This window comes from Mustela nigripes, chromosome 4 (genome assembly GCF_022355385.1).
Source record: "Mustela nigripes isolate SB6536 chromosome 4, MUSNIG.SB6536, whole genome shotgun sequence".
Taxonomy (NCBI): Eukaryota; Metazoa; Chordata; class Mammalia; order Carnivora; family Mustelidae; genus Mustela; species Mustela nigripes.
This window is the reverse complement of record NC_081560.1, coordinates 174,996,780-175,013,477: the sequence shown is the minus strand read 5'-3', so window position 1 is coordinate 175,013,477 and position 16,698 is coordinate 174,996,780. Positions and strand designations below refer to the sequence as shown.

The following is a 16,698-nucleotide window of genomic DNA, read 5'->3' as shown; positions in this document are numbered from 1 at the left end:
TCCTGAGAATGTAAACTCCCAGGAATTGATCCGATGAAACTGGGATCCTAAGGTCTTTATATACCCTAATGAGTCTGAGGTGTAGGAAATACCAGCATTTAGCACCAAAAGTTACTTCTGCAAAGTTCAATGTTTTCATTCATTTAATCAGTATATATTAACCATCCACTACATGCAAGGCTGGGTCACTGCTCCCTAGTTATCTTACAAAAAAAAAAAAAAAAAAAAAATTACATAGACAAAACCCTCCAAACTCTCTTCCAATTATGCATAATATTATATATTATACATTTCAGAGTAATCATCCCCTTTTAACTAGGTTCTGATAGAGAATCAAATGCCCCAAGATTATCAGTTTAAATGAAGCTGCCCCTTTTCTCTCTCTCTTTTCAATCCTCAGTAAGCAAAAATAAAGAGCATTTCCTAGGCCTCGTGTCACAGGCTTGGAAAAAGCCAGAAGGGTATCTGGAATGGAAACACAGAAGAGGAACCTCGAATTTCCTTCATGTTTTGGACTGTCAACAACACTGAGGGAAAACACCTTCTTCATTTCTGCCTCATATGTTCTCCTTATTGGTTCATTTACACTGGGCCGCTCTCCTAGCAGCACTCAGTACATCGTTTTGTCATTTCTGCTCTCCCCCGCCATTAGCGCAGGCTCCTGAGCCCACACCCCAGCGGCCTCCCCAGGGCAGCAGGCAGCCCAGGCGCATCCCTTTCCCCCAGGTGGTTCCCCCTTTGACTAATGTTCACCAACACTCATACATCATTCCCAAATTGGTCCAAATGAATTAAACACAGCTCTGCTTAACATTACGAGATTTAAATGGATTTTCTCTCTACAGGTCTGCCCCATAATTGGGTTTATCCATCTTGTTGAAGTACAGTTTACACTTGCTAACATCACGCCAATTCAAGCTACATTTTCTGCTCCAGTGGCAGGAGCAAGGCAGATTTGTCATCGGATCATAACAGGTAATTCAAACAACAATTAGTTTGATGACGGCCCGTATGTCAATGTCTGTTCCCCAGCAGCCCGGCTCACACCCGATGTTCTCTGTTCCTCAAGATGAATTGTCTTCACAATTCTTCAATTTCAATCACCAACAATGCTTCCCGAATCAACTCAGAAACTATCACAAGACTCTCTTCCCTATGGGGCAGCCTCACCGAAGTTCTGGTGAAAAGAATTCCCCAGTCCCCCCAGGCTGGGTCACCAACACACACACACAAACACACACACACACACACACCCGTCTCCCAGTCGTGGACAACTTCTGATTTCCAACCAAAGCTATTTATTTGGGTGTCTCATCTCATCCTCAAAATTCCGGGAGGCACAGGTTTGGGAATAAAAAGGAGTGAATTTGCTCGTGCAGGTTCATTTAACCACAAGTAGGAAAACACTTGTTTACATTTTTTTGAAGTTCCCTACAGGAATAAGTAACAGTTGACACAGTCTGAGAATACAATATGATCCAATGGGGGACACTACTTATCCTTTTAAAATAAAAGCTAACATTGCTTTTAAAAACCAACTAACTGGGGCGCCTGGGTGGCTCAGGGGGTTAAGTCTCTGCCTTCGGCTCAGGTCATGATCTTGGGGTCCTGGGATCGAGCCCCGCATCGGGCTCTCTGCTTAGCGGGAAGCCTGCTTCCCCCCTCTCTCTCTGCCTGCCTACTTGTGATCTCTCTCTCCAATAAATAAATAAATAAATAAAATCTTTAAAAAAAAAAAAAACTAACCTCCAAGCATTTGAAAATTAGGAGACAATCATATAAATATGTTTTATGTATTTATATATATATTTATTATATACTATATATTTATATTACATTTATATATATAGTTTGTTACATAACATATCAAGTTATGTATTTTTATATTACATACATATGTTAGAAAATACAGAAGAGTCCAACCATGGTTAACCATTATTTGAGTGATGCCACAGTCCGTGACACCGGGTGCAAACAGATACAGCGAGGACAGCTGAGGTCAGGCTGAGAGATACCAGGAAAGAAGGTCAACTTAGCAAAGGGGTTGAAGGTCCATTTCAAATTACTTCACTGAGTACAAAAGATAATTTATATACATCCTCTCTATAATATAGAGGATATATATCATTTTATATATGGATATATATTTGCCCATCATGTTATAAAGGGGCTATTAAGAGGAAAATGCAAACAGCTGCCTCTAGTACACAGTCACCCAACCCACTTGTGTCCTCTGTCCCTTTCTGCCCTCAGCCTGCACTATTTAAACACATACACACCCCCGGTTGTCCACGTGCAACGTCCTAGGCATTTCTGCAAGGTGCTCTAGGGATGTGAAGGTGAGAAAGACACAATCTCAGAAGGGCTTAGCTTCTAGTCAGATGTTACAAGGACCAAGCAGAATTTTGAAGTGACACAAGAGAAACGCAAGCGGCAACCAACAGGAGTCATAAATCTTTGTTACGCAGCAAAGATAGTCCAGGTTATCAAATTTATCATGTGTGAGGTTTCTGACAGGAAGTAAAAAATATACAATGCGTGTCGGGCGCAGCCGTATTCTAAACCTGCAAACAGGGACCTCACACAGTTCTTGGCAGAGGAAAGAGCGGCCTGTATTTTTCAGGGCTCTTCTGTGCACGCTTGCCTGCCCACACGCTTGAGCTCTCATTCCTTCTCCCAACTGCCTTCTGCAAACAGGTACAACCACGATCCCCATTTTACAGGTTAGGAAACTGAGGCCTGATGGAAGTAGGACCCAAACCCAGGTTATGGAACCTGCCAGCAGCAGGAGCTGAACCCATCCACTTCCTCTTGTACCTGGTCCCTTTCAAACTCAGAGGTCCTACCAGCAGAGTCTCGGTGGCAGGGCACATGCTTCCAACTGTTGTACTAAACCTCTGGTTCTCAACGGGGGTGGTGAGGGGACTGGACTCCCAGGGGACATTTGGCAAGGTCTACAGACATTTTTAACAGGTGCCAGTGGCAGGAAAACAGTAGAGGCCAGGGATGGTGCTAAACACACATCCTACAACGCACAGGGCAGTCCCCTGTGAGATGAGAACTTTCTGGCCCAAGTAGTCAACAGTGCTGAGGTGGAGAGACATGGCCTGAGCCATCCCATTACGCCCACCCCCACCACCAGCCTATGGCAAAGAGACGGCCATTCCCAGTGCAGGCCTCCGTCGGTGGAGAATCTGACATAACCAAGTATGGTTCCAGGTGCATCTCTTAAAAACGAGGGGTTTTATGAAGATACTTCTAAGTGTCCACAAATGTTGGATTCTAACGTTTCTTTCTAGAACATGTTACAGACATAAAGCTATATAGTACATGTATCTGCTTTTAAACTTTATATAGTTTTAATTTATAGTATTTATACTATAAATTTATAGTATATAGTAGTATAGTATATATTAATATAGTATTTATAGTATTATAGTATTATTATAGTATTTATACTATAAATTTATAGTATTATAGTATTATTTATTTATAGTATTATTCACCAAATTTTAAGCACACTGAGAGCCACTCAAAGGTTCTGGTGGAACCTTCAGGAGTAATGGACTGCTGCCACGTCTTCTTGAAGGATGTGCTGAGATTTCAAGGTAAATCATTAAAAAAAAAAATCGCAACCACTTATCTGTCCAATCAGGATTTGATATCATGCCACCAAACCAAACGCCAGAGACAAATTAAGTGCTAAGCTTGACAAGGCTGCACATGCAAGCCACAACCCACTTACATATTTCTGTGCTTCAAGGCACCTGGGTGGTTCAGTAGGTCAAGGGTCTGAGATCTGCTCAGGTCACGGTTCTGGGACAGAGCCCCAAGTAGGGCTTCCCATTCAGCAGGCAGTCCGCTTCTCCCTCTGCCACTCCCCCTGCCCACCCCCTGCCTCCGACCCATGCTCCCTGTCTCTAACCTTGTCTCTCTTCCTTCATATAATCTTTTTTTTAAAAAAAGAAATTTCTGTGCTTCACTAAACATAAACAGCCTCATGATTCTCAGGAACTTTTTAAAAAGTATGATAAAGCGGGGCGCCTGGGTGGCTCAGTGGGTTGGGCCGCTGCCTTCGGCTCGGGTCATGATCTCAGGGTCCTGGGATCAAGTCCCACATTGGGCTCTCTGCTCAGCAGGGAGCCTGCTTCCTCCTCTCTCTCTGCCTGCCTCTCTGCCTACTTGTGATCTGTCTCTGTCAAATAAATAAGTAAAATCTTAAAAAAAAAGTATGATAAAGCACAACCTCTCAAACAGTTACCGACAACCTACAGCCAGCTGATGGCCACGGATCAGACGTCTCCACTACTTGCTATGGCCCCTCCGAGGCCCACACGTGGCTGATGGAGAGCTGTGTTCATCCTTTTGGGTTGTTGCAGTCCAGGACTACCAGACCCTCCCTTTGCATCCTTACCAGCTCACATACAAGCCAAGCCACGCAGGCCAGGCTGGAGGGGCCATAATGGGGTGGAGAATGAACAGATACAAATACCTCAACTCCTACAAATACAATGATACAATTAGAACACTTAGAAGTTAAAAAAAAAAAAAGATATAAGTAAAAGCCTTAAAGCAAGATTGTTTTCTTGTATCTGGTCAACATAATACAATTGCTATGAGCTTGAAGGAGATGGTAACTTCTTGAATGACAGACTGACAGACACACAGCCACGCTGGCCTCCCTGCATTCTCACCTCAGCCCTGCCTCCACCCAGCGGCGGGCCCTCCGCCCTCAGACGAACGAATCACCTCTTTGTACCTCATTTTCATTGCCTTTCAAAAGAGACCTCAGGGGCCCCTGGGTGGTTTCAGCTCAGATCATGATCTCAGGGTCTTTGTGAGATCGAGCCCCCAGTCAGGCTCCACAGTCTGGGTGGCCTGCTCAAGATTCTCCCTCCCAACCCCACTCCTCTGCCAGCTTGTTCTCTCCACAAATAAATAAATAATTTTTTTAAAACAGGGATGTCCAGGCCCCAATCCCTAAAGATCCCAATCCAGGCGGGCTGGGGCAGAGCCTGATCATGGTTTCTGCTGCTCCCCTAGGGACTGTGACATGCAGCCTCAGTCAGAGGGGACCAGTGCCCTAGCCCAGATGTTCTCAGAGCGCTCTAGCCAGATGGGGGCATCCACATTACCTGAAACCCTGTGAAAGCTGCAAATGTCTGGACCAACCCCAGACCCACAGAACTAAAATTGGGGGGGAAGGGGCTATATTCTACATCTAACCAAGGTGCCCTCCAGGTGATGCTTGCTCAAGTCTGTGAAACACTGAGCTGGCCTAATGAACGGGAATCTTCAAGGAGTGAAACCTAGGATTCTGTATTTTCCAGCAGTTCCCAGCTCTGATTCCTTCGTGTACAGCCCGGAGAGCTGGTCAGTGGCCAGTGACTTAAGGAAACCCCAGGACCCTCGAGCATTATCTTCCGCAGACAGCAGTTAGCATAACGCTGTGTCGGGTATAATCTCTCTCCCTTCTGACTGCTGGGGTCTGAATCCTAATTCCTTGATCTTAGGCAAAATATCTGCGGTATCCGAATTTACAAAATGGGAGATAATGATGCTAATAAGAGTAACTACATCTTTTGGGTTTCCTTCTGTGTTGTTATGAAGAATCAATAAATAATTCATATGCGGCACTTAACACCAGACCCAAGGCATCAGGAGAATTCAATAAAGCGTAAGCTGCTATTATTATCAACTGTTGTTACCGCCTTTGGCCCCGAAGACCAGGCACATTATCGTCCGAGCTACTCTTGCATAAACAAAGAAATGCCTCTTCTTGAGGCTTGCGAAGTATCTGGCTCTCTTCACAGAACCATGGAGAAGCAAAGGCCTAGAGCTCATCTGAACCTCCAGGCGATCTAGTTTCTCACTCAAAATGAGAAAAAGTTATCCCAATTGAGCACTTGGCCAGCCCTCAATTTTAAGCTGGCGCTGAGCAGCCAATAAATGATCGACTGATTGATTTCAAAAGACTGTAGGGCAGCAATTCTCAAACTGAAATAGGCTGAAAATCCAAACTCTGATTAAAAATGCAACTCCCAGACCGCACCCAAAGCCTGCTTGGTCAGACCCAGGGAAATGGGGTGCTTACAAATCAGCATTGAGAACATCACTAGAATTTAAGTTCCATTGGAACAAGGGGGTTTTGTCTGTTTTGCTCACTGCAAATTCTGCAGGGGCCTGGCACACACTAAATGTGCCATAAATATTTCTGAATGAATGAATGTATATTCTGAGGTATGGACTTCAAGGAGACCATTAGCCTACACCTCACCACTGCAGCAAATGAATGAACCTTCTGAATAAGAGACCTGGCATCCAGAGGCTTTGTCAAACTACCCTGGTGAAATGCCATCCGTGTCTCCTGCGTTCTCCCAGGTACCTGCACGCGCACACACACTTCACTCTCCGCTGGCAGGCAGCAGGCAGGAAAGCAGGCAGGAAATCCCGCAGCCAGGTGCAGCAGGCGGAGTGACGGAAAACTGAGGCAGCGAGTACACTAAGAACCACAGTTGTTTCTGGGAGTCCCCCCACTTAGCCCGGATCTGCCCCTGAACCAAATCGTCCTGAGAACTGAAAGGCCGTGGGACCCATGGCAAAAGGACAGGCCCAAAACACAAGAGACCGTCATCAGACACGGGTACTGACCTCTGGCCATTTTCATCACAAATGCCAAGGGTCCACCTACACAAGGAGGTGGGCTGCAACCCACAGGACGTCTGGAATCTTAACTTTAAAACATGGACGAGACTAAATGTCAAGTTCACATCGAGGAATAAGGGGCCAAGAGGGGGCCAGGACACTCTGAAGTTTCTATCTTTGCCTCCTTGACTTCAGAAAGCTCCGCTGGCCCTGGAGGAGGGTCCTTGGGGCCTTACTGAGTCACGGCAGGTGAGCGCTAAGACCAAGCAGAAGGGATATGCTTTGGTAAAGCTCAGATACGAACTTGCAAAAGCCTGAGGACAAGAGGCAGAGCAACACCCACTGCAAAGTCTCTGCAGCTCAGCTGTGTAAACAAATGAAATGGTCCATTTCTTCTGGAGCCTCTCCTGGTTGTCTTTGTGCACACACACAAACGTGTGTGTGCACACACATGCACACGTGTGCGCGCACACACGGACAAACCACTTCACATCTTAAAAGAAAACAACCATGAAAGGTCTACACAGTTTGTTTTTGCTGTGTGTGGAGTTATTTTTTCCTAAATCACATCTGACTTGGTGTTAAAACATCAACCTTTGGCCAAAATACTCTTAAAACAAAGGCTTAATTGGTTCTGAAGTAGCCCTTCTGAAAACCAAGGGAAATCTCTTCTGCGGGTCTTGACCTTGATGACAACACTGCTCTTCAGGCTGGAATAATGATGAGTACAGGCGTCTCCAAAGAGCTGTCTTCGGGGAGGCACGAGGGAGGCCCAAACACTCATCCACCTTCTCTGGGAAGCGCCTACAGTGTGCGAGTCCAGCTCTGCATTCTGCCTGCAAAACCTTCCCAGGTTAATGGAGACAGTGGGAGGAGTTCCTAGGAACTGGGGCCAAAAGCCAAGGGGCTGTGTGAGGGCGAACTGGCCTCCGACCACACCTAGCTCACTTTACCCTCTCCTCCTCTGTATCACCCACACACCCAGAAACACTCAGCCAAGGGCACTTTGGTGACGACACCTGAAATCCGGCATTCAACCCTCTCTCCAAAGATAGATGCAAAGCTAAACACTCACTGCCCCGTGTCTCCCCAAGGCCACTCTTGGATACGAAGAACAGAAATGGACACACATATTTCTCCAAAGGATGGGGGTGAGAATGTTACTAGGATCTTATTCATAACAGCAGAAAATTGGAGGCAATCCAAAAATCCAATAACACAGAAAGGATGTGTGCATTGTGTCATACTCCTTGTTGAATACTAATGGCAATTAAAAAAAAAAAAAAAGCTAACTCTTGTTACATACAATCACAGGAATATAACTCAGACAGAATGCTGAGTGGGGCCAGACATGAGACAATCCATTCTGTACAATCCCATTTCAATGAAACTAAAAAACAGGTACAACGAACACATGGCAATAGATAAAACTGTTCCGTGGTGAGATTTCGGAGTGGTGTGGGGGTAAGAGGGCAGCATGGAAGAGGGGGTAGGCAGACGACTGGGACAGGAGGGAAACAAGCGAGACTTCTGGGAAGTTGGAAATATTCTCTCTGGGGCCAGCAGACTACAGCCTGTGGGCCAAATCCAGCCATCGTCTGATTTTATAAATAAAGTTTTATTGGGACAAGGCCACATCTATTCCTTTAGGTATTATTTTCAGTTGCTTCTACACCACAATGGCAGAATTGAGTCACTGCCATAGAGACGATACGGCCTGCAAAGCCTCAAATATTTACTAACTGGCCCTTTACAGAAAAACTGTTCCAACTCCACAAGATATATTGGTCAGGGAGATGGTTCATGCACGCTCACGGTGTAAAAGTCCATCCATCTCTCCATTAAAGACCTGTGTACTGTACTATGCTTACATCATACTTCAGTCCAACTTTTAAAAGTCAGTGGAACCAAATAACTATGTCTTTTTTTTTTTTTCTTTTAAGGTCTGTTAATGGCCATTCCAGTTCGATGTGTGCTAACTGCTTCGGGAGAGTAGGGCCATTTGTGTTGCTCTTGTCTTTTCAAAGCTGAGAGTTGTTCGGAAATGGTCAAAAGTGGGGGAGATCTCCAAACGGCAATGGATACTGTGCCCAAACTTCTCCCAAGAACAGGACGTGGCCGAAGACTCACTCGGAGGTCATTCATATAAACGGTGACCTTGGCCAAGGCCTGAGACCGCAGGGGATGGGAAAGGAAAGGGGTATGGGTCCCATGTGATGCAAGGTGTCACACTACCCGTGTTTATTTTAGGATGAGGCTTAGGAGGGCAACAAGCTCAGCTCATATTGAGATACAGTATTTATTAAGGTGAAGCAGTTTTAAGTTTCCAGGGAAAGAAAATTCTGCTCCAACAATCACACTGCATGTAAGCCTTATGCTGGAGGACGCCAAGGGAAACCATCAGCTCTGTTCTAGCCCAAAGCAGTACCGTCCTCATCTCTATGCCCCACACTGCACTCAGGCTGCCACACACATGGGGAATAATTCTGCGTCCGAGATTTCCCCTTTTCTCCCTTTGCTTCTTCTGGTTTCTGCCACTTATCCTTTGATGATCAAACTACAATTACAGCTAGATGCCACTTGGCTTGGCCTCCTCCCGGTCCAGCAGAGATTGGGGGAGAATGAACTCTGAGAGCATGCCAGTGCTGGGTCTCTAATAAAATGTCTCTCTGTTTGCCCCCATGGGCATCAAGCCTTTGCAAACAGAACCAGGAGAGAACAATACTACCTGTTCATGGAGAGATAGTAATGGTTTCAGTCCTCCAAACAATGAGGTCTGTAATTTACCCCATCTTCCTCCTGAGAAAGAGCTTCATATGGCCTGCACTGTGCCAGGGGGTTTGGAGAAAGCCGACCTGCTCGGTCTAACAAGGGACGCTTCAGCAGCGGGTGTAAAGACACAACAGCTGCTCTGGTCTCCGCCGGTCTCCCAGTGACATGGCCCCAGCCAGCATTTCCACACCAAGATAGGGATCACTATGCTATTCAACCTCAACAATTCCCACACCCCGGGCAACATGATTTTCCAGCACTCCACTGGATGTAGCAGGCCTCAGGACACTTGTCTGTGCTTCCCTCCACCCATCAAGACTTGGGGTTTGGGCTTGCTCCCCATCTAACCAGTTTCTGGAAGCAAGGCTCACTACGCAACTAATCAAAAGGAAGAAGGGTCCACGAGGAAATGCGCCGGCAGGAACAACTGCACAGCGAGTTCAAGACATCAGGCTTGAAAACATTTGGGGTGAAGGGGTAAAAATCAAGATCGCGTTTTCCCCCTCAAAGACACAGAGAGATTGGCAGCATGCTGCAGACGTACATAAAATATTTTAAAAATAAGTTCCTGTTGCCTTGAAGTAAGTACAAAAATATTGGGGAATCCTCCGAACAAAAAATGTCTGCAAGGCCATACTGTGCACTAGGGGAAGAATTCACAGTTTAGCTGGGGCACGTGGCTATGTCTTTTCCAGGAAGATGAAGATTTGAAACAGCAGAGCTACCAAGACGCGATGTGCTCTAGTTTGGTGAGACCGCACATACATACACACACACACACACACACACACAATCTGCCAGGGATGACTACAAGATAAAGTGCAATGGAACAACAGAAATTATTCAACCAACTGACATCAACTTCCAAGAAGAGAAGACCTGGAGCCAGAATCCAACATCACAGCAACAGGTTTCAAAAGCCTCTCTTCAAAGGGTTAAACCAGAACATGCAAGGAGTTTCAGAACCATGAGTTACACCATGTGTAACATCCATCCTGGCAAAGCCAGGCAAAGCAGACGGACAAAAATTATATTAGTCTGCTCTCCCTCCACTACTGCATTCTGTTGGCACCAGTTCAGCTCCGAGTCTATATTAGTCCGTGATTTGTTTAGCCTTTGGATTTAAGAGAATGGAAGTACTACGTGAGCAGGAAACAGGACACTCATCAGAAGCTGGGATCTGTCACCTCTCCCTTCCAGCACTTTTAATGACATATATCAACAGGTCCAAGAGAAATCAACATTTCAGAACGATCAGGTCAAAAGCGATATTCTTAGCACCACTTAACACGATTTGGGTCCACCGGAAACAACTCTCTGGCTGTCACAACCTCCTCTCCCTCTCCACCCCCTCCCTTGCCCAATTCTTCCAGTTCACAGTTGGCCACCTCATCTCACACCCAATTGAAGATTCTTCCCTAAGCCAAAAACAAGAGCCAAGCTGGGGTGTGTGTGCCCATTACTCCTGACCAAGAAACCTAACAAAAACCACCACAGGCTCCTCTTTCTTTCCATAATCTTTAAATCACTTTGGTAGCATTTCTGCTCGATTCTTTGCTTCCCACCTCCCCCACTGAATCAACCACCACCAGCACCATCATCACCATCACCACCATCATCATCACCAACATTGTCATCACCACCATCATCATCATTGTTCCCATCGCCACCATCCCCATCATCACCATCATCCCCACCATCATCACCACCATTGTCATCACTACCAATATCACCACCATCATCCCCATCACCATCATCCCCACCATCATCACCATCATCCCCATCACCACCATCATCATCATCATCACCACCATCATCATCATCACCATATCCCCATCACCACCATCATCACCGTCATCCCCATCAGCACCATCATCATCCCCATCACCACCATCACCACCATCATCATCATCACTATCATCACCATCATCCCCATCACCACCATCATCATCACCACCATCGTCATCATCCCCATCACCAACCACCATCATCCCCATCACCACCACCATCATCATCATCAACTAGATTGGGGGAAGGGGCAGAGAATAAAAGACACAAGAGACCTACATATTGACAATTCAAGCTTCAGGATCTCTTGCATTTCCTACCTGAATTGCAATCTGGTGTTCAATCGTTTTGTACGCAGAGTAATGTGTGCTCCCGGACTGAAAATGGAGCTGTAGAAAGAAACCAAATCAAAGCGTTCTGCTTATGTCACAAACTACAAGAAAACATCTTAAGCAGTTTATGAATAGCAGACAAACCTTCCTAGATTGAACTGCAGCCTTGGCATTCAATCAAGACCTGAGTATTTTTATTTGTTGCTATGGATAAGATGATCACAATAATCTAAGGTAAAGTTTAAAAAAAAAAAAAAGCTCCTATTCAATAAGCAAAAGGGAGAGGGAGGGGGCCAGGAGTGAGAATCAATGACATGAAAAGGAAAGACGGATGCCCATTAAAACATAAAGGACGCCAGTGTGCTGCGCAGGATGCTGCAGAAAAATTAACTGTGTGCTGCAAAAGTCATCAGAATTGCGACACGTAGGCAAGAGGAAAGGTTGTGAGAAAGGATTGTGAGCAGCCACGAGACTACAACAGGTACAAGCTCCCCACCATTCTAACCACGGGACACTTGCTCCTATAAACACAATTCTATTTTGGGGGAAACGAATGTGGCAGGCAGAATTCAGGGGTCACCAGAAGCCTTAATACATTCTCTTGCAATGACTAAGCTATCAGCCCCAGAACACCTCTCTAGCCTGCACTCTAGGAATCCACACTTCCCCAAGGAGGGAGCCAGCCAGGGCCAAAGAGCCACCGAGTGTTCTAAGGACCACCCAATCAGTGGACCCTGGGTGAATGCTGGTCCCTGGCTCCCTCAGACTCTGCACAACGAGGTGATGTCCCTCCTGGGCCTTTTGCCCTGCAATCCTACGGACTCTTCCTCAAAGACGTGAGCCGTCCCCAAACAGGAGAGAAAGCTGAGCTTCCCCACCAAGTTCTCCTTTCCCCAAAAAATACTCATTGACCCTGGGATCCTACAGATAGGCAAAACAAACACCATCTGCTGGTTTATCTTAAAAACAATACAACAATCACTAAAGGATCTCAATCTGAAAATGCATTTCAATCTGCAATTTAGGAAAAAATGAGGAGGAATCAGATGGCCCTGGGAAATAGCTGCCCATTCCTCTCATGGCAATGGGCATCCGTGAGATTCCAAACCACTGCTACTCCTACTGCTATTCCTGCTCCGATCCAGAACACTTCTCTGCCAGAACACTTCTCTCTTATCATGACAAAGTGTAATCTAGCTTGCAAGGGGGCTTCAGATCCCATCATTTTCTATATTGGTCCTTACATGAAAAATCATTCAGTCCACACAGGTTTTGGGGAAGAAAAAAAAAAAAATGAAAGAAAAAAATAAAAAACAAAGAAATTCACAGAACTTTTGAACCAACTCAAAATAAACACAACACAGAAGTGATCAAATTTTAAAAGTCTACATTTTTATTGCTCGTGGGAAAGGCTCTAAGTCCCCACTTTGGCATACAGTGGGCTCGGAGATCACTGTCTACATATGAGTCTGTCTGCCCCCAAAACATATTAATCAAGGTTGAAAGGGGGCACGATACAGATGAGGCCAAAAAATATTTTTTTTCTCTTACCTGTCAAAGCGCAGTGATTGAACCGCACTCCCCAAAACAACACAAGATGCACCCAGAGCAAGTGGAGATAGTGCCCCCTCCAGCCTGCCCCCAACACACTCAGAAACAGTTCACCGAAGTGAATTGCAGGAAAAGATGAAATTGCACGCTTTGCCCCCCTGCCCTTTCTGTGAAAACTGTCAGTCAGGAAACAGTGATTGCACTAATTTGTGTGACAATTCCCCATCATCTTAAAACAACTTTTGTGCTAGGGACAGGTTCCTCTGCGAGTTTGGAATTCTTGGCTGGAGAGCGGCTCTTGGGGAGGAGGGGTGGGGTCCTCCTTCTAAGTCAAGAGGCAACAGTAACAACGTGTCCCCCTTTTCAGCAGGGTTTTATTCTCCTCTTTTCCAACTGCCTGATTCAGAGCTTAATGGAAACTTGTCCAAGCTTTTCTTCCCACAAACCCTGCAGAGCCCCTAGGCAATCTGTACTCAGGGTAACCACAGGAATCTCAGATTGTCAATTAAAATTGAATGGACACCTGATAACTCAGGATATGTCGTGGAAACAAAATTTCATATAATCACAGTCTTATGAATAAATTAATGAAACTGTGGCTAATCCAAATTCAATTCTCACTTGTCCGGTTCCATTCTTAATCCTTGCGTCCAATCACCACCCGGACAACACAATCCCAGAGAGAATGCTGCAATTAAAAGAGTAAAAATGCAGCTGCGAGGTCCTTAGGAATCTAGCTGGACCAAGTTAATTTAACAAGCGCACACACACACACACACACACACACACACACACACACACCATCCTAACACCCCCAAGTAATGTGACTTCCCTGCTCAGGTGTCTAGCCACACAGAACCACCTGGACCAGCTCAGAAATACACACAGCACAACCTCCAATCAGATCTTCGCTCCTAGCCAGTAATCACTGTCTTGGGACCCACCTGGAGCTAAACCTCCCCGAGCTACAGTGACAAAGACTTAGAATAATTTTCTTGTTTCTCCTTTGGGTTTCCATGCCCTCTTTTCCCAAAGACTAGTTTCTTAAGCACAGACTTTCTAAGGCTTTATGCTTCTCCGTAAAAAACAAAGATGCCTTGTTCGTTATAGTTTAGCTTTTTAAGACAAAGACAAAATACAAGGACCCAGAAAAACTTGGCACACGGAATTTATTTCTCTCTCTGTAAAAAAACCTCTAAGGAAGGCAAGGACAAGAGATGGCACAGTTTTTTGTTTGTTTTTTGTTTTGTTTTGTTTTGTTTTCCCCAGAAGATGAGGGGAGGGAGGTGGAGAGATCCAGCACAAGGCTCACCTGAGTTCTAGAAGCAGGCTGCCACAGGCTCCCACCCCTGGGGCCACCCTGCCCCTGGTCACCTGCAGCAGCCCGCGTCACTTCCTTCCGTCACTTCCTCCGCCAGCAAGCGTAGCTGTTACACCATGGACATGCACCATGTTCCCGTCATGGCGCCTCCCTGGGGTGCCACCAAGTGAGAATTCCAGGGCCCTTTCCAGTTAATTCCTTCCCGTGAAACTTCCAACAAAATAAACCTTCCCTTCCTGTGTGCTTGTCTACAATGGCCAAGCCCACCCACCTACCCGAACACCCCCAGATGATCTGGCCTTCACTTGTCCAGAGGAAGAACCACGAAGATGGGGTGATGCTTGGCGCAGGTTTGCACAATTGCCCAGCAATTAAAAAACCAACAATTGACAATTAACTCCTTCCCATATTATTACCATATCTTGATGTCTCCTGTTTTATTTCTAATCACTACTACTGGCTCTTAATTTGATGTTTCAGATACAAGACATCAGAGATATCCAGAGACGAGAGAAAAAGGAAAACTACTTTCACAACCACAGAGGTCTCCGCCACAAAGGGGACTAAATAGAAAGTAATTTAAATGCTGTGCTGGTTTTTCCAACACTAAGTGAACTTCCAGTGCGATAAAGACTAATTTTTTAGACCTATTCATTCCACTAAATTGGGAAGAGGTGGAGCCTATGCTTTATTTTCAGTTTTATGAATCACCTGGCCTTCTTTCTTATTTCAAGAAAAAAAAATCCAGATTCATTCCCCTTTTAAAAGGTTTTGGCCTGGGGGATTTGGGGTCCACTTTTACCCTGTAGCTCCCACCAGGAGCCGCCCGATGTTTGATTCCCACATCATTACCCTAAAAGACAGCATATGTTTGCTGCTGTTCATACATCCAAGAGTCTTTCTTAGGTCATCGGTCATTGTTCAGGACCCAGACAGCACCCCTTGTCCTATGCGACAAACCTCTTCCATTTAATGGGAAATAAACTTCAGACCAGGACTCTGGATTACTGACTGCCCTTCCAAAAAGTGCCAAGGGGGCCTCTAACTTCTGCAAGGAAAGCAAAACCAGCACTGACTGGTAGGCATACCGGCTTAAACATTCCTCCCCAGATCTCAACACTGAACGTTTGTACCATCCTAAAACAACAACTTAACAAAGGCATCCCCTTTTCACTTCCTGGCATTCTCCTTCAGAAATTCTGCTGCAACAAAACGCATGCCTTTAGACACAGGAACAATCTCTCCTACTGTCTCGATGTTCCATCCAAGGTCTATTTACCCTCATTAATTTTTCTTTTCTTTTCCTCAACCTGAAACCATCAGGTATGAGTCAGAGAACGGTCATTAACTTTCACAGCTTCCACACACATCCACCTACTCGCATGTGCGGAGAGAAGACTTGCAACATTGCCTGAGACCAAAATCCTCCACGAAAGAAAAAGAGGGAAAAAAATGACTTCAAGAAAGTTATAGATGTAGGTCTATGGGGGGGCAGAGGTGGGGGGGTGGTTACATCCATTGTTTTTCTGCTCGGTGTTGCAATCTGATGCAAAAAAAAAAAAAAGAAAGAAAGAAAAGTTGAACTTGGTTCTGGTGATAGGCATTTCTGGGCTGATTTTTGAAGAAAAACCAGAAGATTTTCTTTAAACATCAAAACATAATTAAAGTTCTTAAACAGGGGGAGGGGAGGGTATGACGTGAATCAAGCTTCCTGCTCTTGTATGAAATGCATTTCTAGCATATAAAAACACGTGGGCTAAGGTGCTGAGACATGTTCCTAACACAGCATTTTTCATTAGAAGTTGCTACATTAACACTCTTAAAATGATGCCCTATCATTACTCCACTTAGCAGTCACAGCTCTGCAACTCATAACGAATTAATTTGCATTAATGTGGGTTTCATGTGTCCTTCCCTGGGTTTGCCATTGTGACTCGGGCTTAATAAAACTGACAAGACAGTAACATCACGCCTTTTATTTTACTTTCCAAAACAAACCAACCCACCCGAAGACCCACACAAATCCTCCCAATTTTTTAAGCATTTTGCTAATATATTTAGTACACCGTAATTGGCCCAGCACGCAGGGCCCTAGTTATCTTCTCAGTAAATATTTATAGCATCATTCTTTCCCATTCATTCTGCATTTTCTGGGAGAATCTCACCGTAGCCTACATCTGCAATTCATTGACTTTACAATTTACCACATGTTGGGATGGGAGAGGTCCTAGCTCCATTTGAATCACTACACAAATATGCAAGTGATTTATCGGTTTCAAACTGAAGGCT

At 45.2% G+C, this 16,698-nt stretch overlaps 1 protein-coding gene across 34 annotated transcripts in view; it reads right to left on the bottom strand.

The window, feature by feature from the left end:
* Positions 1-16,698, bottom strand: part of TCF7L2 (transcription factor 7 like 2) — a 197,337-nt gene that overhangs the window by 172,271 nt on the left and 8,368 nt on the right. For 20 of the 34 annotated variants that reach the window (XM_059398611.1, XM_059398612.1, XM_059398590.1 and 17 more), the window contains exon 4: positions 11,526-11,594. The exons of the other annotated variants lie outside the window; for them this stretch is intronic. In XM_059398611.1, the coding sequence (XP_059254594.1) occupies positions 11,526-11,594 (69 nt within the window). The remainder of the gene's footprint in view (positions 1-11,525; positions 11,595-16,698) is intronic. 34 annotated transcript variants of the gene reach the window in all.